Source organism: Heterocephalus glaber, unplaced genomic scaffold, assembly GCF_053883595.1.
Source record: "Heterocephalus glaber isolate CG9 unplaced genomic scaffold, H.glaber_assembly_v1.0 deba00001523, whole genome shotgun sequence".
In the NCBI taxonomy this organism is placed as follows: domain Eukaryota; kingdom Metazoa; phylum Chordata; class Mammalia; order Rodentia; family Bathyergidae; genus Heterocephalus; species Heterocephalus glaber.
The window spans coordinates 31,575,456-31,598,107 of NW_028258327.1; the positions used below are offsets into that span (position 1 = coordinate 31,575,456).

Genomic DNA, 22,652 nt, shown 5'->3' on the forward strand with positions numbered 1-22,652 from the left:
AAGATCAAGGCAGTATTGTAAAGCTAGGAGAAAGGGAAGATTCTTCAGTTAAGTGGCAGTTGCGTAACTGACTGACCATATGGGGAAATGAAGTAAAATTAGAACTCATCACATTCTGCACAAAATTAACTCCAGAGATACTAAAATTCAATTTGAAAAATATAATTTAATATGGACATGTAGTAGAAAGTATTTAGAATCACAGTAGAGCATGATTTTTATAGCAAGACTCAGAAGAAATTACAAAGGAGATAAACACATTCCATTATATCAGAATTTAAAATTTTTGTAGTTCCCAAGGCATTAGAAAGTTAAGTGTCTCTCTCTTGAAGGCCTGGCTTCTTTTTTTTTTTTTTTTTTTTTCAGTGTGTACTTTACATTCTGGCTAATAAATCTCTGGATGCCTCTTGCTGACAAGTCTTGAAAATTATTTTTCTGTGATGGATGAGAACCTGAAATCTGTCTTGTGGATGGGGTGTGTCCAGGTTTCCCAATCTCCACTTTAGAGGATGTCTTTCAACCCTGTCCAGTGGCATTTGTTTTTGCCAGGCAGGAAGTAAAGAGGATGATGGCTCACCAAATGACAAAACCATCTTCCTATGTCTCCTTTAGATCATTCAGAATGAGGCTTTTAATCCCTGGCTAGGCAGAGTCAGCACCCCACCCCTCAGCCTGAAGCTCCCATAAGATGATGAACCTTTAGCCCATCTGCATGCCTTAGGAATAAGGGAAGTCTGGGGAGAGAGAATGAGGTGGGAGAGAAGAAATAAAGAAGGTAGGAAGGAGACAAGGAAAATCATAATTTATAAATTGCACCTTTAAGAAGAATGCAACTTCAGAACAAAAAGTTACCCAAAGTTATCCATGTCTGTACTCCCTAGGCTTATTTATGCTTCTTTCTTCCAGATTCATCACCACCCAAAATCCTTTAAAGAATGTCCACATATTATCTTAGTTGATAAGGTAAAGGGTGGAAACCTGACTCTAGGAGAAACAGATTCAAAGGTTTCAAAGAGCATTTTTAGGCAAAACATCTTAGATCATCCATCTTTTAAAAATATAATAGACTGGGCCCTGCCTTTCTGCCTGTGGGTGGGCCATCACTTTTCTCCTTTAGATTAAACCAAAACTTTCTGTAGATTTTCAAATTGCACTGATTTCCACTCCCTAAAACACATAAATATCCCCATCTCCATACTATAAAGTGCTTTTCTCAAGAGCCTACACTCTATTTGCTTTGAGTGTATACTTTAAATTCAGCCTAATAAACTTCTTTTATACAAAAAGTTAAGATAAGCCACAGGCTGAGAATAGTAGATAATTGAAAAGGGAGCAAATTTCACAAATACAGAAATAATTTTCCCCAAATCCAATAAAACCTCTATAACAAAAAGAACATAAGAACAGGATAGAAGATGCAACTAGCAAAAAATAAAACTTGGATGATAAATACACAAAAAGCATGAAATCTGACTAAATCAGGGACATGTAAATAAGAATCGTGAGACTGCTTTTTCTACCCTTAGAATCTGCAAAAATATTTGGTCTAACAAGACCAAATGTTGGCATGGATGCAGACAATCTTTTATGTTGGTAGCAGAATGTAAGTTGGGTTCAACTGCTTGGAAAGCAATTTGACAATATTTAGTAACGTTGAAAGTGGATGCACTCTAGCTAGTCTACTTCTAGGCATTTACCTTAGATCAATTTTTGCACAATATAAGAGAATTTTTAATAGGTAATTATAATATGTCAACTACACAACTTATAATTGTGAAAAATTGAAACCAGCTGTATGTCCCTCAATGGAGTGGAAAAGTTGCACTGTAACCATTCAATAGAATGGCCAACTATTAGCAGTCTGAGTAAATCATCTGTCTCCTTATTTATCAAGACTAATAGGTTTCAAAAATGTACTGTGGAGTATAAAAAAGAAGTGACAGAAAAATACGTAGAATATGGTACCATTTATGTAAATTTTCAACACTCCAAATACTATCTACTCTTTGTCATAATTCCTATAAGTTAAAAGGATTAAAACACAGATACAAAGTAAGGCAAAAACATGCTAATTACACAGGATCAAGGCCTTCAGGTGTCCCGATTTGTCTGTTCCTCTCTCCCCAGAGCCAAAGGGTTGTGTCCACCCAAAGCTCATCACCCTCATCCCACCACCCCACTCCCAACCACACCGGGACCTCCAAGAATCCTTACTCAATGCCCTTGAGCCTACTCCCCAGGCTCTCGTTCTAAGAGAAGGGCCTAATGTCTTCCTTGAGAAGGAAGAGAAGAGACTGGAGTGTTATGGTTTGTACCTAGATGTCTCCTCAAAGCTTCGTGCACTCATAGATGGGGCTTTTCAGAAGTGGCTGGATCTAAGGTGTGTGAGGCTGGGATTAAGAATACAATGCTGGGATTAAGGATGCGTGATAACTAAATTAGTCCACTGATTGATTTAGCATAGTTCTGGGCGTGGCTAATGGGAAGGCCCATCTTGGGTATGGGTGACACCACCTGAAAGGTGGGTATCCTAAAAGAGAGAGGCAGGCTGCTGCTACTCTTGCTGCTTGCTGCTTCCTGCCTGCCACTCCATGAACTGTTTCTCTTCTGTGATGCCCCTCTGTCATGTCACTCTGCCTTGACACCAGCCAACTATAAACTGAAACCTCTACAAACTGTAGACCAAACTAAATCTCTCCTCCTTTAACTGGGTGACAGGTATCTTGTTTCAGCAATGAAAAAAGTGACTAAGGAGGAAGACTCCAATTATGTCTGATGTGGTACCACTTTGTAACAGCAATAATAGTAAGATGACACTTGTTAATTCTAGAAGTGGATGGTGTTTTAAAAAGCACTCTCTATTAATAGTTGACTTACATAGCATGCATGTTTCAAGGAATGATCTAAGTGATTTGCATTCAAATTGAGAAGGCCAGTCTGAGAGGCTGAGGCAGGAAAATTGCAAGTTTGAGCCCAGACTAGTCAATTTAATGAAACCTTGTTTCAAAAAAAAAAAAGTTCGGAGGATATAGCTCAGTGCTGTAAGTTCAATCTCCAGTACCAAGCTGAAGAGTGGAGGCATTACTGAGCTTTACAGAGAAGACCTAAATAAATTGCCCACAGTCACTCAATAATAAAGAGCAGTGTTTTGAACCCAGTGGGTCCAGCTCCAAAGTCTGGGTTCTTAGTATCTTTATAAACACCATCTACTCATCCACATGTTCAGATTACTTTTTTTTTAAGGCAAAAATGGAAATACCTGACAACCACAACACGGATAACAATGGAAAGAAATTCTGTAAGTAGACGCTTTGGTATGTTAAGAGTAGGGTGAAAGGCTACATTATGTAACAGTGGTTGGACGTATGAACAAATGCTGGTGAGGCTGCAGGGGTGGGAGGCTGTCTTTTACTTTGTTAGTGGGGATGTACACTGGTACAACAACTATGGAAATCAGTATGGAGAGCCCTCAAAAATAAAAAAATAAAAATTCCATTTGACCAAGCTATTCTTCTTCTACGTATCTTCCTGAAAGAGTTAAAAGTCATCATATTACAGTGAAACATGCATACCCATGTTTATAGCACCAAAATTCGTAATAGCTAAATCTTGGAAATGGCCTATATGCCCATCAACAGATGAATGGATAAAGAAATTATGGTATTTATACTCAATGGAATACTACTCCACCATAAAGAAGAATAGGATTGAGTCATCTGTACAGAAATGGATATACCTTGAGACCATAATGTTAAATGAAATAAATCAGGCACACAAGCTTAAGTATTGCACGGTTTCTCTTACATGAGAAACCCGTTATAAATAAAAAAGTAAAATAAAAGATAATAGGAAGTAGAGGTATAGACCTTTGCCCGATGGGAAGGGGATCAGCAGCTGGAGGGAGGGGTAAGGGAGGGGAGGGGAAGGAGATGTAAAAAGGAATTAAGATGTGTTATGCACATGCACCAACTCCATACAACGAATGCACATTATATACTGCAAACATGTACTACTAATAATAAAAAAAGTGGCTGGGCCAGGGAAAAGGCTTCCAGGAGAGATGCTGGCACCCGAACCAGGCCTTGCTGGAGTGAGCTGGCAGGGGTGGGAAGATGAGATTCCAGGAAGAGGGAACTTCACGTCCACTGGCACAGATTTAGGAAAATTCAAGAATTTGAGGATTAGCAAGTAATTCTGTTTGGCTGTCCACAAGGTGACAATTTGATGAGGGGCCCAGGTTAGACTTTGAAAGTGAGGTGAGAAATGAGGTTTAATTAGGAAAACAAGGTAAGTTGCGAAAGGCTGCATCTCTGAGCTGCTCTGAGGGAAAGCCAACTGTGAGGCAGTGGCTATAGGCAAGACCCTGAGGGCAGTCCAGGGCAGTCAGCCAGCTGGGAGGCACTGGGGGGCACTGACAGGTGGTAGAGGTACAGAAAGTGCAGGGGACATGTGTGAACGTATGTGTGTGGGGGGCTCAAAAAGCCTGCATTTATGGCCCAAGCATTTACTGAGCATGCACTGGGTACCAGGCAATGCTCTAGGTGGAGGCAATACAGAAGCGAACCAGTCCAAACCTGCCTCATGGCACCTGAGTTGGAGTAGAGACACACAGATAAGATAAATAAACAAGATGGATGAGTTAAAACTATGGATAAAAGAATGAATAAATACTTACAGATGTTAGCTGATGGTAAGGGCTTTGGAAACAAGGCAGGAAAGGGAGCTGGGGCTGTGCTTGTGAGTGTGTGCGTGAGCGAGGTGGAGGTGGTGGTAATGCTGGTGGAGGTGGAGGTGATGGGATGAGACCTCCCTCCCTGGGCGATGTTTGAGCGAAAGCCTGACGAGTGACAGAGCTGGGGATGATACTGAGATTCTGAATCTGGGGCCAGGAGGGACATTGTGACCCCAAAAGACAGCACAGGAGGAGAGCTGGTAGAGGAGGACAGATTGAGTCTGGAGTCCAGCAGACAGGTAAAAATCCTCATCATGGGGGTGATGAGTATTATCTAATGAGTCATACCATGTGTCCCACACCACCAGGGTTTTTATCCTGCACAGTATCCGTAATTCCTGAGCCAATCTCACAAGCCTGGTGTGAACTCCATAGCAAGAGTGACAGTAGTTAGAGCTGCCTCTTATAATGTGCACTGTGCGTGTGCGCTTTTCTGCCGTATTTTAGCTGCTACCTATTGAACTGTTCAGTACTCACAGTGACCCTATGAGGTGGGTACATTAGCTGGTTTGGGAGCTGGCAGCCCTGCCCCGCGTGCGCGGCTGAAGAGTTTAGACTGGAGGGAGTCTCCGGGGTCCGGGCCTGAGACCCTCGGCGCGCGCGTCCTGTCTTCTCGGGCTGCCCGCGAGACCACGGACCGACCGAGTCCGAGGAGCCCCAAGAGCGGCTGGGTGATCCTGGAACTTTCTTCCTGTGGAGCCTGACCCGGAGCGGATCGCAGGGCAGGCTGCAGGAAGGGACGGAAGGGAGCTCCGCGCCAGGCCAGAGGCAATGCCGGTCACCCGCGATCCCGGACCCAGTCCCCGCTCCGCCCTGTTCCCGCGTCGCTGTCTCTGGGGGCTCGCACCCGTGCCCCGGGCCAGCGGAGGGAGGGCGCCCGCGGGACGGAGGCGGGGGCAGGAGGAGCGGAGGGTGAGGGCGCGGCGCCAGGGAGAGCGAGGCGGGCGGCGCGGGGGAGGCGGCTGGTGAAGAGCAGCCGCCAGCCCTCCCGCGGGTCACTCGGAGGCCCGGCGGCGGGCGGAGGACGCACCATGCCCTCCTTCGACGAGGCGCTGCAGAGGGCCGGCGAGTTCGGGCGCTTCCAGCGGCGCGTGTTCCTGCTTCTGTGTCTGACGGGCGTCACCTTCGCCTTCCTCTTCGTCGGCGTGGTCTTCCTGGGCAGCTGGCCCGAGCACTATTGGTGCCGCGGGCCGAGCGCAGCGGCGCTGGCCGAGCGCTGCGGCTGGAGCCCGGAGGAGGAGTGGAACCGCACGGCGCCCGCACTCCGCGGCCCCGCGCCCCCCGAGCGCCGCGGCAACGGCCGCTGCCAGCGCTACCTCCTGGAGGCGGCCAACAGCAGCGCCGCCGTGGGTGCACTCAGCTGCGCCGACCCGCTCGCCGCCTTCCCCAACCGCTCTGCGCCCCTAGTGCAGTGCCACGGCGGCTGGCGCTACGCCCAGGCCCACTCCACCATCGTCACCGAGGTAAGGTGCGCCAGCCTGCTCTGTGCCCGGAACGCCGCGCGCCCGGCTTCTCACCCGGGAAAGCCGCGGGAGACGCCGCTGCTCAGGTTTCCCGTCGGACTCGGCAAGTGTAAGAAGCTGGCCACCAGGGAAGGTCCGTGGAGACGCGGACCTGTTGGCTACCTTTGGGGACCGACCAGGCTCACCCCCACATTCGGAAGTGCATCTTAACTACCCGGAAGACCTTTCATTTATTTTTCCCGCTCCAGTAAGCTAACTAGGAGGTGCTTTTGTTTCAAGTGTGAAGGAAAACTTTCATAGGAGCAAAGTTATAGATGCTTCTTGCGCACACCTGGCTAGCAAAGCACGCAGAACGATGCGCTTTGTCTTTGAGATGTGTTGACGCAATGATTGGAAGTAATCGGTCTAGACTCAACTTCTGCCTCTGGAGCGAGCGATGTCCGCAGGTTTGGACGGCTTGTGGTCCAGGGGTAAAGGAGAGGCGTAAATCCATCTTTGAAGGCCAGTGCTTTTGCAGTAGCCCAAATGATTATGCCAAGGGATAAAGGTCGAGGCTCTCCCGGGAAATGGTTGGTAAAACTGCTGTGGGGCAAAGAGCAACATCCAAAAGAAGTTGGGAAAGCCGAGATATTTGTAGAGCTTTTCCTGATAACAAATTACAGAAAGGCAGTAGGAGGGGCAAGGACTGGAGTGGGTGCGGGGGTCGGTCCCCACATTTGGTTAGGAGTATTTAGTGTGCAGCATCTTTGGAGGTGGGGTTGTCTCTGTCCCCCTTGGGTTCAGGGCTCTGTTCCTGCTGGGCAAGTAGTGTGCGTCTGTGTGGATTGCACGTGAATAGTTTTATTGATTTGTTAACAGTCGTAGCTCAACTTAATTTGTACAAAAATGATCGAAAGGACTCAGATAAATTGAGAAAGAAAATACCTACTTCGTGTCTTTACCTTGCTTTTTGTCATAAACACTTTCTGATCATCTGCTTGGATGATGGGGAAACCCTGTGTTAGGAGGTAGGAGTACCTTTCTGCTGCTGTCAGAGGTGACCTTTGGTGCGGTCACCTCCTGCCTCTGGAGTTGGCAAATAGCTCATTGAGGCTGTATGGATTCTAGTTGTTAACACACTGTGGATGGCACCATGCTTAGTGCTCTAGGGATAAAATCCATGGCACCCAGCTGGACAATGTGTGTGTTTCTGTGTCCATGGGTGGGCTGGGGACCTCTGTGTAAGCTGCGGTGTTAGGGATTCACAGTTGAATGGACAGGGCGAGGGCTTAGGTTAGAGGGAACACTGTCCCAGTGCTTCCCCAGAGCGTACCTGTTAGGTGGCTGCTTAGAGCTTACTTCTAGAACCAACAAGAAGAGCCTGATTTTTTAAAGACATTTGCAAATAAGCAACAACAAAAAAGCAAAATGCACACCCATTACAGTGTAGTTTCCGTGAGTGATGTTTTGGCTAACAAAGAAGAAAGATATAAAAATATGTAAACTAATTCCCTAACAGATACTTAAGAAATATTCTGGGGTGCCATGGTCACTAGCATTCTGGGGTTCTATAAAGATGGTCTTTTGACGTTCAGGGGCTTCTAAAATTCAGTGTGAAATGGTGGAAATTTGTGGGTCCTGTCATGGTCTCCAGGTAGCTGTATGGCTTGGGTAAGTCATTTAACCCCTCTGGGCTTAGGTTTCTCATTTGTAAATGTAAGCATTGGATTAAGCCCTTGACAACACTAAATGCTATCACTGTCACCAGCTGGTTATAGCTCAGTGTGCTTAGAACAATGACCAAATATCTTCAAGGAAAACTAAGGTGATATTCAGAATGTACTCCTTAAGGCCACAGAAATGTTTCTGAAATATGTTAAAGAAATTTCTTATTTATTTATTTATTTTCCTTTTGGGTACCGGGGATTGAACTCAGGACCTTGCACTTTTGAGGCAGACGTGGCCCCACTGAGCTAAATCCCTGCCCCAAGAGATGTCTTTTTTAAAATCCCAAATAGTTTTGTCTGGCATGTTTTGACTCAGAAGGAAACACTCTATCTATTCAGAAAGCTCAGCCATCCAAAATAATGCATTTTCTCTCAGGGCTAGTATTTTGTTGTCTTCAGTTCTAAATATCAACCCGTTCATTCTTGTTCTTTGAGATTCTGTCAGAGAGGTGAAAGAAGCTATATTCTGCCTTCAGCTAACTAACATTATGAACCCAAAGTATTTCCATAGACCCAAAGTCTAAGACATTAATCATGCAAAGAGGGTACATTGGGAGCATTTACAAAGGGGACAGACTACCCAGATTCCAGAATGCCTCTGTGTAGCTGTTAGGCTTAATCCTTGCAACATGGTGGGAAAGTATCATTGTTTTACTTTACAGAAGACCTGAGTTGCGAAATGTTAGAGGACTTGCCAGGGTCTCATGCCTTTAGCCAAATTGGATTAACACCCAGGGTCTTGATCATACATCTGTGCCCCTTTCCTCCAGTGTGCCCTGTGTCTCTCAAACAACCCTGTGAAACATGACACACAGATCCCTCACACTGTATAACTTACAGAAAACCTGTTGAACCTTTGTATCTAATTTGCTTTTAGTGATCCTATGGCCAATGCTATTTTATTTCATTTGGTGGTGTTGGGAACCACAGTCAGCCAGGCAGGCAGCTGGACAGGCTGTGCCTTCATTTGGTGGGAATGGTTCTCTCTCTTCTTGATGTAAATGTTGCAAGATGATCACTTAGCTCTCATCCACCTTACAACTGGAAGTAATTTCCAGGAGCTAAGGCCAAGTGTAGGGCTGTTTCAAGCCAGCTTCCCACTTGTGTCTCCTGCTCAAGTCACTGCAGTGGATTTCTCTCCTATGTTGAACTTCCTCAACATAGACCTAACTCCAAGTCTCAGCTTTATCTGGTTGTTTGACATTGGTCAGAATAAAACAGGATGTAATGCAGAGTTGGAGCCCTACCCTCTGAAGTTTGAATTCACTGCCCAGGGAGAGCCTTTTAAGATTGAGGTTAGAATTTTTAATGTTTTCTAGTAAACTAGTTCAAAAAAAAAAAAAAAAAAGAGCTTCTCCCTCATCTCTCACAGGCTTCAGAGAACCTTTAAAAATTGACTGAATCACAATGGCTTTTTCCTTTCTACATAATTCTTCTAGAATTAAAGGAAGGTCAATTTGAGAGACATGGCTATTCTTTTGAAGAAAGTTGTCTACACCCTTTATGTATCTCTGCTTTGCTTCCTGCACTTCTGTTCCAAGGGATAGGCCAACCTGGTGTGTCCCTCCTCTATTTTGGTGCCACTTTCACCCTGTCCTCACTGAGGATTTGTTAGGCATGTAATTACACTCTTGTAATTGCTGACAGGGGAGTTAGCCAGGCCCAATTTCTAGTCTGGGTGGTCTCTGATTTGCTGTGGGCACTTTAGAAACAACGTGCTTTTGTATTCTTTTTATTTCTAATAGCATTTGTTCCTTCCCTTTCCCCCTGAATTAATCTCACTATTAGAATGTCTTGCATTATTGTTTCAAATACCCAACTATGACACTGTTTTCTGTTTCATTAATTCTTTCTCTTTATTGTTCTAATTGTTTGGAGTTATACTAGGTGTGCTTTTCCTGTTTAAATTGGATGTTCAATTATTCCAGGCTTTCTTTCTTTCTACTGTAAACACTTAAAGCTATAAATTTGCTGAACTTCTTTGGCTGCATCTCAACATGTTTTGCTTTTTTTCAACATGTTTTGAAATGCATTATTATTTTTCTGTTCTTGGTGTTTTAAATTTCTGTTATTATTTTTTCTTTGACCAATGATTTATTTGGAGGTTTTGTTTTAAATTTCAAATGTATGCTGGTTTTTAAAATCTTTTTGTTGTTGGCTTTTTATCTAACTGTGGTGTGGTCAGAGAAGGTGGTTTGTATGATACTTTTTTTTTGAGTTTTATTGAAATTTGCTTTATGGTCTTACATATAAGAGGCAAATTTACTGGAAGTCTATACATACAAATTTAGAATTTAAAAAAAATCTTGAGTGAATTGAACTTTTTTAAAAATTAATTTTATTGGTACATTTTAGGTATCCAATATAATGACTTTCATCATTGGAAATTTGTACCTTTACATAATCTATCTTGGTTCTTATTTTTTCCCATTCCCCTTCCCTCCCTTCAACCCCTCCATCCCTCCCTATTTACAAAGACTTTGTTTCCATTTTTTCATTTTCTCATATTAATTCCATTCCCTTCTTTCCTTTCCCCTACCCCTCCCACTTGCCCTTCCCCTTTGGACCTTTTCTTCCTATTTCACAATGTCTATTATTACTTTTGACCCTTATTTATACTTCCAGTTTCTCACACCAGAAACACTATTTGATATGAACTTTTTATTATACTACAGGATTCTAACTAAAATCCATGATGTATTTTGTCTGATATTAATATAGACCATTCTGGCTTTTGGTGTGGGGGAGTAATGCTTACGTGGAACATTTTTGCTATCCTTGACTTTAAAATTTTGTTTTAATGGTATGACCCTCATAAAATGTATGCAATTTGATTTTGCTTTTTTCTAATGTGCTTAGTCTTCTTCTGTTAGCTTTCCATTGCTGTGACAAAATACCTGAGATAATCAATTTATAGGGAGAAAAGATTGGCTCATGGTTTTAGAGGTTTCAGTCCATGGTTGGTTGGCCCTGTTGCTTTGGGTCTGTGGCAATGCAGAATGTTATGGAGAAAGAAGCTGTTCACATAATGGTATTGGGAAACCAAAAGAGAGAGGAGAGGCTGGGGGTTCCGATATCCCCCTCAAGGCCACGTCCCCTGTGGCCCAATTTCCTCCCACTAGCCCTCACCTCTCATATAGTCCATTACTTCCCAGTCGTGCCAGGCTGGTGACTAAGCCTTCAGCACATAGGCCTTTGGGGCACATCTAAGATCCAAACCATAATACCACTTTAAACTGGTGCATGCAGTCACCTTAAATTCTTCAATTAATAGATTTGTACTTGTTATGCCATTCTTTTTTCCTGTCTTGTCCTTTCTGTGCTTGTCATCCTTTTTTCTTCCTTTAAAAGAGGAATTTTTTATATTCTGTCATGTTTATATTTCTTTATTTGTTTGAAATTTAGGTCCTCTATTTCAAATGCTTTAGTGATTACTCTTGGAATTATTACTAAGATTACTTAACAGAACTTAGATTTATTACTTTGACTTCCTCCTAAACCACTGGAGATTATTAAACACTTCCTACTGTCTTACAAATATTAGTAGCCAATATTCTAGATCTGTCCTTTTATTATTACTTCGTGGTGTTTATGTAGTTCATGTACACCCAGGTTTGTTTTTATACTGTATTTGCTTATCACTCCAAATAGTATCTCACCCCTGCTCCATCCTTTTGAAGTAAATCAATGTCTTTAGTGTGTATCTCTAGGTGATAAATGTTTTTTAGTTTTTGTTTATATGAAAATATCTTCCACTCTTATTCTTGACAGTTTTGCTAGGAAAATAGTTCTGTGTTGCCAGTTATTTTCCCTCTGTTCTTTGAAGAGGATATGTCATGTAGCTTTTGTTTTGTTTCTTTGAAGTCTGTTATCAGTCTGACTGTCTTACCATGGTAGGTGATACGCTTTTCTCTAAGTTGTTTCTGGGTAAAGTTTTTGGTTTTTGTTGTTGCTGTTTTTGTTCACTTTTTGCTTTTTCAAAAAAATTACATTGCCTCTAAAAATATGTGCCATGTAGTAGACAATAAATATATGTTGAGTGAATTAATATGTTTTCTCTAACTGTGGACTTTATTTTTTTTTTAAATTCTAAACTGTTTTGCCTTCAGTGTTGCCTTTCTGTAATCTTTCCTTTTGAGACTCTAATTAAACATAAGTTGGATCTTCTTTTTCTTTCCTTTCTAACTTTATCTCACATTTTCCATTTCTATTCTATTGGTATGATCTAGATATTTTTTTCAGGTCATTCTTCCAGATCAGTTTCTATTTAACAGTGGGAAATCTGCTATTTAATGAACCCAAAGAGATCTTTATTTTAACAAAAGTTAGAACTTTTTATTTAAAAATTTTTAAATTAAAATTATATTTGTTATTTTTCACATATACCTGGTCATTTATTGGTAGACTCTTATTTCTTACTCACTTTTGTGAGCAGTTTCCTCAAGTGTTTCATCCATGATTACTCTGTATTTTGCATCTGGTAACCATTTGACTTCCTTGGCATTCTAAGTCTACTGTTTGTAGTTTCATGATTATTTAGTGTGTGTTGATTGTGAACTCTGGGGTAACTGGCCCTCTCTGTGGGAGACCTTGCTGTCTCCAGCAAGGATTTACTCTTCCCTCTTTGGGATCTTGGGGACAGCACTGACCTGAAATCCTGTTGCCCTTCCAGACTGCCTGGCCTAACCTAGAACAACGAAATTTGTTGTTTGCTTTTATTAGAGGTATGTGGTTTCCTTTACTTCCTGAAACATCCAGTATTCAACAAAAGTTGTATTTTATGCCCTTTGCTTTCTGCTGATGGTAAAAATGATTCAATAGTTTAGTATTTTTTAATGAAGTAAAACATTTAATGGAGTAACTAATGAATGAAATTACCCCATTGTATATCTGCTCTTCAGTCTTGGCAGTAGGATGGACAAACAAATACATACGGTAGTGTTTTTGAACTCCGGAACATCAAGGAAACTGTGCACAAAAAGGAGTTTCATTAGGAGAATGTGTGAGAGCATCTTCTGCTTCTCTCTAACAGCTGATGTTTTGGATTATCTATAATAGCTCAGTGGAAATTTATTGGCGTTTATTGTACGTCAGGCACTCGGCTAAATTGGAGATACAAAAATGAGTGAGATTTTTTTCTCTAATCAACTCAAGGCTTGGTGTGGAAGACTGTGCTGAGACATAAGGTGTCAAGTGTGGTGGTGGGTGTGGTGGAGGGGTACATATCATGATGGCTCTATGAGTTGAACCAGGGCAGAATCCACATTGACCTTGAGCTCAGTCTCAGAGGACAGGGAGGAGCCCAAGGCAAGAATATGAGAAAAGGGATGTAGGGTTCTCACATTTCGTTGTTTTTATCATCTTTTTCTCTTGAGCCATTAAGTGTCCCTGGAACACTGGTTGCTGTGCATTCCTGGGTCCTGCCCACAGAGTTTGGAATCCAAGATGAGGGGTGGGTTTAGAAATCTTCCTTTTTTACATCCACTAGGGCCCATGCAGGCAGTCCATGGACCTCCCAAGGAGACATACTGGGGCTTCTTACTGAGGAGTGTGATGAGAATATCCTGACTGGAACAGAAGTGCCAATTCTGCAGACCCATCCCACAGGCTCTGGGATGGGTGCATTATCCCTTTATCTCAAGGAAAGAGACCCAGATCTTATCTCGTGAAGTGCTTCTGCTTGTTTCTGGAAAACTTTAAGCTCCCCAGAGATGTCCAACAGATAGTAAAATTCTGTAATTGATTGGGGTAGGAGACCCAAAGCTGAGTGACAATCTGTGAGAATCTTGGAAAAATCTGGAGAAAGCTTTGGGCAAAGGCAGAGGGGCACAACCAAATGGGACATCCAACAGATGTAGTATTATTATAGATAGCTAAATTAGGTAAAAATATTATAGGCAGTCATACAGGGCTAGGCCCTTGAGAGTCAGCGAAGAGGATGACAACACATAACAACTGTGGCTGAAGCCGTATCTGTTGGAGGCCAGCATAAAGATGGAATGACCAGGTGTGTTAGTTATTTTTCTCTCGTTGCTAAGACAAAATACCTGATACCCAAAGTTAAAGAGGGAAGGTTTATTTAGCTCACAGTTTTTAGAGGTTTCAGTCCATAATCACCCGGCTCCAAGGTAGGGTGGCATGGCAGACAGGCCTTACAGAGGAGAAACAGTTCATGGCAGCCAGAAGGTAGCAAAAGCGACAAGGGACCTTAACAGCATCTTTCTGCCCCTTTTATCTTGTCCAGACTACCAGGATATGGCAGTGCCAAACCAATCAGTGGACTGATTTAGTAATTACACACCCTTAATGCCAGCATCACACACTCTAGATTCAGTCACCTCTGAAAAATCCTATGAACACATGAGGCTCTCAGGGGACATCTAGACACAAAGTATAACACCAGGCCTACATAACTCCCCAGGGGATAAGATGCATGATATCACCTGATCTACTAAATTCTAGATAGTCATCAATCATCCAGGTGGGTGACCAAGATCTCCTAATCCATCCCTTCCTAAAAAGGTCTTTGATCTTTCCACATACACTTGCTACGTGACCTGCTTCCCCATTGGATCAATATTACCTAAGTGGGTATACTTCTAATCTTATTGGTTGATCATAATATTGACCCACATTGTACCCACCTCGTGATTTTGCTCTCTAAAACTTCCTTTGAGGAGTGGGCTTGTTGGCAACCCACTTTCTGGTCCCCTCCTGTCGCTCAGGAGCTATCTCTCAATAAAATTTTCCTACTCTTAACCTATGTTGTTCCTTGGAATTCATTCTTCGATTTTTCGGACCAGGAACTTGGCATATCATATCTAGCAGGTTGGGAGTTATATTTATTTTCCCTATACCAATATTCATGTCTACACTTTTTGATCTGCAGGTTAAAGATTCTTGGAATGAGCACTTTAGTGGAGTAGAAAGAACAGTGTCTTCTGGGGTCAGAAGGACCTGGCCTCAATCCTAGCTTCTTTGTCTATCAGTTTGAAGGGCAAATCACAGCAGTTCCCTAAGCCCCAGGCTCCTTAGCTCCAGATGGGTGAGCTAATGTCTGCCTGAATGATTGCTCTGGTGTATGCAAGCTAAGTGGCTATCTTTGAGGCTGGCCATCAGTGTGGCTCAAAATAATTGTTCTTGTGACCATGGAAAGACTGAAACTCAGTAGGAGCCTGGGGTGGGAGAAGAAACAAGCTGTGGGCTGTATTTGACTCTGGGGCTAGAGTTTTCTGACCCTGGCCTAATATAATAAAGCACTCATACATTTGCCTTAAATATAAAATAAAGATATCTTGGCCATTAATTTGTCCTTAAGACAGAGCATTCCAATGCTTTCCCTCAAGAACACACAGCTAGGTCACATTTTCTAGCTTCCCTTGCAGCCTGTGGGGGTCATATGTCTGAGATCTGGTTAATGACACTGGGGCAAGTGTCATGTGACACTGTAAGAGCCAAAGCCATAGTTAGATTTCTTGTTGTAACCCCCACCCCCACCCCGCCACTTCCTTTCTTCCTGCACCAGCCAACAGAGGACCCTGAAACCGTAGCAGCTGTGTCCAATATGTGGCCCACCTCCCCCATAACAAAAAATTTTGTTACTTACGTACATCATTTATATTCTATATCTCATGTGCAATCTAAGACAATCAGTCAAAAAAAAAAAGGGAGAAAAGGGGAGGAGGCAGTTTGGACATAGCTGCAGACCTAAAGGATGAAGTCCTTGGATGGAGAAAGATCAGTTTCCCCTCTTCACCCCTCCTCACCAGTTAGTCTGCATGAGACTGTGGGACTGTCAATCAAAAACAATCTCTTATGTTAAACCACTGAGCTTTGGGAAGGGAGTTTTTTATTATAGCTTTTAACTGTTAGCCTATCCTGACTAATACATTTTGGTGTGTTTCCTGGTAGGCAAAGATCATGAGCCTACCCGATAAAACAGAAGGGAAGCCGGCATGTTTAGGAAGCTCCTCTGCTTTGGAATCCAGGCCACGCATGATCCTGCCTGCCCACAGTCTGTACCTCTGGGGGTGCCTCTTCCTGCAGGATGTGGCTGTCAGCCCCAAATGCCAGCCTGTCCTACCTTGGGCCCCCACACATTCCCTCTCCATTTCTCAAAAGACCTTTCTTAGTTTAAGACGTTTTTTAGTGTTTCTTAGGCCCCAAATTCCTTCCCGAACTCCCACCTCCACCCTGGGGCTAGGTTTGGTTTCCTCTCTCTGCCTAACCACCCTAATGTGCTGATGGTGTGAGTGGCTGCCTCCCTCATCAGACTCTGAGTGCCCAGAGGACAGACTCACTGTCCTCCAATGCTTGGTGTAGAATTAGTAGATATTTGCAATTAGATTCATCAGTGGATGAGAAAATGACTGTGTGACAAATTTAACCTCTTTCTAACCACATTCAGGCCAGCCCTGAAATTGACTGTCACAGACTTGACAAAAGCCCCTTTCTCGAAACAGTGCCTCCTCTTCTTCTTCCTCCTCTTCCTCTTCTGTTTCTTCTTTGAAATACTGAGGACTGAACCCAAGGCCTTCTCATTGAGCCCTTTTTATTCTTTATTTTGAGATAGAGTCTTGCCACGTTGCTAAGTACCCCAGGCTGGGCTTGAACTTGCAGTCCTCCTGCCTCAGCCTTCAGAGTGCTGAGATTACAGGCACACACCACCACATCTGGCTCAGTGCTATTTCTTAGTGACTCACAATGCCAAATAGGCATGTCTCCCTTCTCCTTAGATGTCTGTCAAGTTGTGGCAGATCTGCAGGGAATGAGGGTCCTGCAAAATCTGCCCCCACAGGACTCTGGGCCAGGGAGAGGGCCAATTGTATCCCATTGGCCTCTATGCACATAGATGGTGTCACCTGCAGTAGCCTAATATGGAGAATGTGACGAGAAACAGAAAAGGCCAGGAAGGATGGAACTGTTGGCTCTTTTTTTGTTTTTTGGGTTTTTTTGGTACCGGAGATCGAACTTGGGTCCTTGCGCTTGCACAGCAGGCAGTGAAACCACTGAGCTAAATTCCCAGCTCATGCTCTTTGGTGCCATCATTTTTATGTGCTGATGTCTGTTCTGCAGAAGAGGCTTTTCTCAGTTGTATCAGTTTTGCTCTGGTGCCTGTGTAGTCTGCAGAGCCTGCTGCAGGGGTAGCTGGGTGCAAGTGTGGGGCTAGACACCAAGAGGCACCCAGTGCCAGGCACAGCCTTGAACCCTGCAATGCTAGAATCAGGACAGACTCTACCTAATTTCAAGCAAAGCAAAACCTTTCCAACATGCTTCTCCCCCCGCCCCCTTTCACCATAACCAAGAAGGGAGTTTATTTCTATTCTCGGAGGTAAAGTCAAAGTTCTTGATGTAGCTTCTAAAGATGATAAATGCCTGGTGAATGTGTCAAGTGATGGCTAACTCTCATCTAGATGAGAGATGAGAAACTGGCTTTTAAAAGACTACTGAGGGGCCGGGATGTAGCTCAGTGGCACGGCACCTGCTTGGCAAGCACAAGGTCCTGAGTTCAATAGTCCCTGGTACCAAAACAAAAAACAAAAAAACCCTACTGTTCTCTTGATTTTCCTCCCTTTGTTTGTAATACAACAAATTACATTAGGGCTTGTACTTGTGTAACCGTAGAGGAAAACCATGAGGGATGAGGTTTAGGGGTTTCAAAGCAAGTAGGTGAGTACAATTTTTAAGATTCTGATGTATATACTGTGCAGTAGTTTTAGTTGTGGGTAGTACAGCCCCAAGGTATACTGATTTGGCTCTTTAACTTTGAGACTATGTTGAGGGAAGTTAAAAACGAAAATGAGGGAAGAAGCATGGGGACTGTTGTTGGGTAGTTCCTCCTAAAGCCTGGATCTTAGTCTGCCTAGTCAGCAAGCTGATGCTGAGGTGGGAAGAATACAGGTCTCCAACTCAGCCCCCCTGTCACGGGATTACCTGTGTGTGATGGGGCAGGAGAGGGAGTCACCTCTCCTCACTTCTTTAAGTGAAGTAGTTCATTGTCAGCTAACCCGAAGTTCTTCCCTCTGTACCACTCTACAGCCAAGTCAGTGTTCAGGCCCCTGATGTATTTGGTTCCTGACCCTGAACTCATGATTGCCCTCTCTGTTCGAGGGTGGGAAGATGTCTCAGGATGAAGCTAATCTGAAACGTGGAGGTCCAGGTCTCTGACAGGAAAATGACCTCTTCCCTTTCCTCGGCTTCTCTTCTTGGTGGACTCACTGTGCTTCAGGAGATGAGACTGGACGAGGGTCAGGGTCCCTCTGGGGCCAGTGAGCACCCTTCCTAGTGCCCTGTAGAGAGTCAAGGAGGGGACCTCCATATTCCATGCATGAGATGGGAACTCTCAGGTGGAGGCAGGTGGGCAGAAGCCTGGACTTCAGAGATGTAGGTGCTTATTCTGTTGTCACTCCAGGCTGTGAGACAGGTGAGCACTCTTGTAGGACTGTTATAGGGGAAAGGAGATAGCTAAGTGACCTGTGGGGCTCTGACTTTCTCTTGTGACAATGACTGCTGGGCACTGACAATTGAGACAGCAACATAGAGAATGAACTGAAGTTTCAGGAGCCCACCCACTCGCATACCTTTGCCTCAATTATCTACCTGATATTAATACTTAAGCATTAAGCTTTCATTTAACCTACAAAGCAAGCATTTAAGTATCTTAAAGTAGTTCTGGTAAAATTACATCACTTAGGGGGTCTAGATGAAATTTGGGGGCTTCAAATAATGTCAGCTGCCCCTCCCGGCCCCCTGCCTAGGGAGATAGACAGTGATCCTTCGACCTCCCTCTCCCCACCCACAGGGGGCAGAGTTTTAGTCTTGTTGGTTTCAGCTGCTTTTACAGTGGCACAGTGAGTCACGGCTGCTTCATTGCTCTTGGTTTCACAATGCGGAAGTGCAGGACAGTCCATGGGTACCATTGTGTGCGATGCAGTTGTCCTCACTGCAGTTTCAGTGGGTCCTTTGAGAGTGCTTTTATTTTACCCCTGTGAAGTGGTTGTTTTCTGTGTCATACCTTCAGGACAGCAGGGTCCAGAACAAGACACCCAAATAAAGCCTCCATGAGACCTGGATAAGTCAGAGCCTTGGTGGTGGTAGTTGGTGGTGTCCTCTCCTGGCCAGAAGAAAGGAAGCAGGATGTCCTGATTCTCAGGACAAAAGGAATGGTGAGACAATTTGGGCTTAACAAGTCCTCTGGCTTGATGTGTCTGATGTCGAGTTTCTGGAGTTGGAACCCCAGTCCTCATGCTCTGGGGAGGTCGGAGACACGGCAGCCCTCCTGAGAGAAGATGGGAATTGTGTGAGTAGGATGTAGCCCACTCCAAGGTGTGTGATGCGGGCTTCTCACATGAGGACAACTCATCCTCTCCTGTGTGACGGCGTCCCAAGCCTCAGATGTCTTTTCCAGTTGTTGCTTAGCACAGCAGATGCACAGGATGGTTCTGATTTCATGACACTTCTGCCAACTAGAAGCACTGGGTGACTGACAGCTAGAGATGAAAGGTAACATGTGTGTCTGCAGCCTCCTAGGGAGGGATTTTGTAAGCTGATACCTCTGAGCCATAAAATAAACAGAGGAGACTGGATGCCAAGAGCTCCTGTTCTGAAGGTTGATTGTAGCACATTTATGGAGACATGATGATGTGACAAAACGTGTACTTTACTATCGATGAGTTGTTTTTGAAAGGGATGCTGTGTGTAGACACCAGTTTGGAAATGAGTTCCCTCTTATTGCTGTCAAGTGAATTTTCAGAGAAATACTCATAGGGAAGTCACATAAATAATTAAAAATATTAAATATCTTGGGCCTGGGAATGTAGCTTAGTGATAAAGTACTTGGCTAGCATGCATGGCTCTGGGTTTGATCCCTAGTACCACAAAATAAAAAATAAAAAACTCAGAGTAGAAAAGAAAAGTAGATTGAAACTAATTTGAGTTAATCTGATATCAACTTTTTAAAAAACTCAAGTAAAGAAGTAAATTTTTAATGTCTGGAGTATAAAACACTTTTCCAAGAACCTTTCTCATAAGAGTTCTTGATCTTTCTATGTGTCGTGTTTCAGTTACTTGGTAGCTCAGTTTATCTGAGACCTTCGCTGGTCAGCCCCTCAGCATCCTCATAGGATTGCTGCGATCCCCTGTCCAGCATGTATGTGGATTGCAGAAGAATTCCAATTTTAAATCTAAGCTAGTCAAATATATTACAATACTAAATAAAATCATCTTTGCATTGGTTAATTCCATGGATAAGTGGATAATGACAATTTATTGCTGCAAAATTTTGCAGAGAAATGATCAAATTTTAGATCTGAGTTGACACAGTGTATTCCATTACCAAGGCAAATAAATGGCTAAGAACACAGGCTTACTGGTTGTATGAATGGGAGCAACTTGCTCAATTTGAGATTTTTCTGACTTCTGGTTCTCACAAGCTGGGGATAGCCCTGTACGGAGTCCATTAATGGTGGCTTATTGTGTAATGTATGCAAAGTGCTTGTTATATCTTCCAGTGCACCTAAGTATTAAATAACTGGTGACAGTTGTTGTTGCTCATAACAGATACTGAGGAAATCAACTTAGAGAAGTGTCTAGGGTCTGGAAATCAGGGCCATATGGTAATCCTTAGGCCTGAGGGAAGTGTTTGTTAGGCAAGACACCAAGATATCAATATAATCATGTGACAGGAGTCTACTCTCTGGAGCTGGTAGAATCTGGAATTTAGTAACAAAGATGAAGGAAAGATCCAGGATAGAAAGTGAGAGCTGCATGTTTTTGTAGGATTTCCCAAGCCTCCATTTATTCAACTGTAGCATGGGACTAACAGTCTCTTCTGTCCAGGTGGCTATGAAGGCTAAAATGAGAAATGTGCATGAACTGGAGACCATGCAGAAGGCCCTTGGCACATGATTCCCTCCTTCTTGCTTTTTGTCACTAAAGTGGCACCTAAGTCCTCAGCTTGTACCCTAGTCTGCCCTAGGGCTGCTGGAAGCAGACTCATTTAGAGCCTCACATGTGTTTAGATCTCCCACAGACTGAGCGGGGGGTACTGGGAAGGAGCTCTGGACTTATTAGACTGGAGCTCAGTGGAGTCTGGGCTGAGAGCTGCAGGCTCAAGCAGGAGGCCTGGCAGCATGGGAAGATGCCTTCACTCCCAGGACACATGGGGCAAATGTCAGCTTTTAGCATCACAGTTGCTGCTGTTTGGGGTGAGTGGTGGCCTCAGTGTCCTAGAAGGTGATAAGCTTTTTGAGGACATGGTGGTGCTACCCAAATTTGTATTGCATCCCAGCCTGACCCTGCTTCCCAAAGCCACAGGCCCTTGCAAAGTACTGTAGATGTTTGACTCTTCATCTTCCTCAAGGATCCTCCTGACCCCATTGCCATTGTCCTAGGCTTCCCACTGTCTGACTGGGCTGAGCGGGGAGCCTGAACCTGCACTTTGAGCTCAGTCATGGGCTTGGCCTCCCTCTCGAGTTGCTTCTTCCCAGTTGGAGGGATCTGTCAGAAGTGGCTCTAGGAAGCAGATGACAAGGAAGGCAGCTGCTTTCAGCACAGTGAGTCTCCAGGGAGCCAAAAGAGAGGATGAGCCCAGGCATGATTGCTTGTGAGTAACAAGGGCCATGGCCTCAAAGTCTGGTGTGGACGTCACACCACAGTGAGCAGGCTACATCACCTGTCACCCTGAAGGACTCCTTGTGCCTGCATGGGCCTTCTGGAGTTGGAGTCAGCCTCAGCCCCAATTCTTCCTTGCCACAGCTGTGACACATCCAAGGAGAGGACTTGGTTCTGTACATGTACCAACTTCCCACAGTGAATGTAGTCATTATGTGTTGCAAATATGTACTAATAAAAATAAAACTTAAGAAAAGGAAAAGGATCCAAAAGCAGAATCTAAAGGAAGGAAGAAGCAAAGATAATATATGGTACAAACAGAACCCCCTCTTGTCAGAGCCCCCCTACCTGGGAGAAGAGACCTGCTCTGTCCTGGAGATGGTGCTGGTTGGCAACCAATCAACATCAGTACTATTGAACATTCCTTGATCTTCTCTTCCTGTTCCCTTGATTGTCCTTTTTCCTTTGCTTCTGATTCCCCTGAGAAAACCCCCATAGCCACATGAAATTGTTCTGCTCTTTTGATCCAGAAAGCTATTCCCACTTACAATCCTGTTTTTGCACATATAAAGATTTTTTGGAAAGGACTCCAATAACATTGCTAAACAAACTCCAAGAGAAATCCTGGCCTTTGTTCTAGATTTCACATGAGCACAGCCTAGCCTTTAATTCAGCATCTTATTACAACTATCAGAAGAACAATAAAAATATTTTTATTATATTTGTAAATTACAGTGTCAGTTCTTGCTTAATGGCATGGTATGAAATTAGATATTTTTTCTTAATAAACTTTTATAGACATTTAATTTAACTGATTTTTAAACTATATAACCTGTCATGGTATAAGAGATATACATAGGCTATAAATTGACTATCTTTATATTGACTGTTTTTTCCAGTCTTTTTAGTCTCTGTAAACTCTTTCATTAAGGAAATAAACAAACCACTACAAAAGCTCCAGAAATGCAGCAGTAATCGAATTGGAGTGCTGTCTCAAGCCACAATTTTTAAGCCAGGGCAAGAAAGACCACGTTCTCAGTTTCTGTTTCCAAAGTATTTGAATTAATGCTAATATGTGATTCATGTGTATAATTTATTACCTTGTTCCACAAAATATAGTCTTTTTATCTTATCTGCCTT

At 43.5% G+C, this 22,652-nt stretch overlaps 1 protein-coding gene across 2 annotated transcripts in view; it reads left to right on the forward strand.

Moving 5' to 3' along the window:
- The first annotated feature begins 5,136 nt into the window (after positions 1-5,136).
- Positions 5,137-22,652, forward strand: part of Slc22a3 (solute carrier family 22 member 3) — a 144,253-nt gene continuing 126,737 nt past the window's right edge. Inside the window, exon 1 of one of the 2 annotated variants that reach the window (XM_013067165.3) lies at positions 5,137-6,195. In XM_013067165.3, the coding sequence (XP_012922619.1) occupies positions 5,764-6,195 (432 nt within the window). In that variant the 5' untranslated portion in view covers positions 5,137-5,763. The remainder of the gene's footprint in view (positions 6,196-22,652) is intronic. The other variant, XM_004869002.4, reaches the window with a different exon arrangement.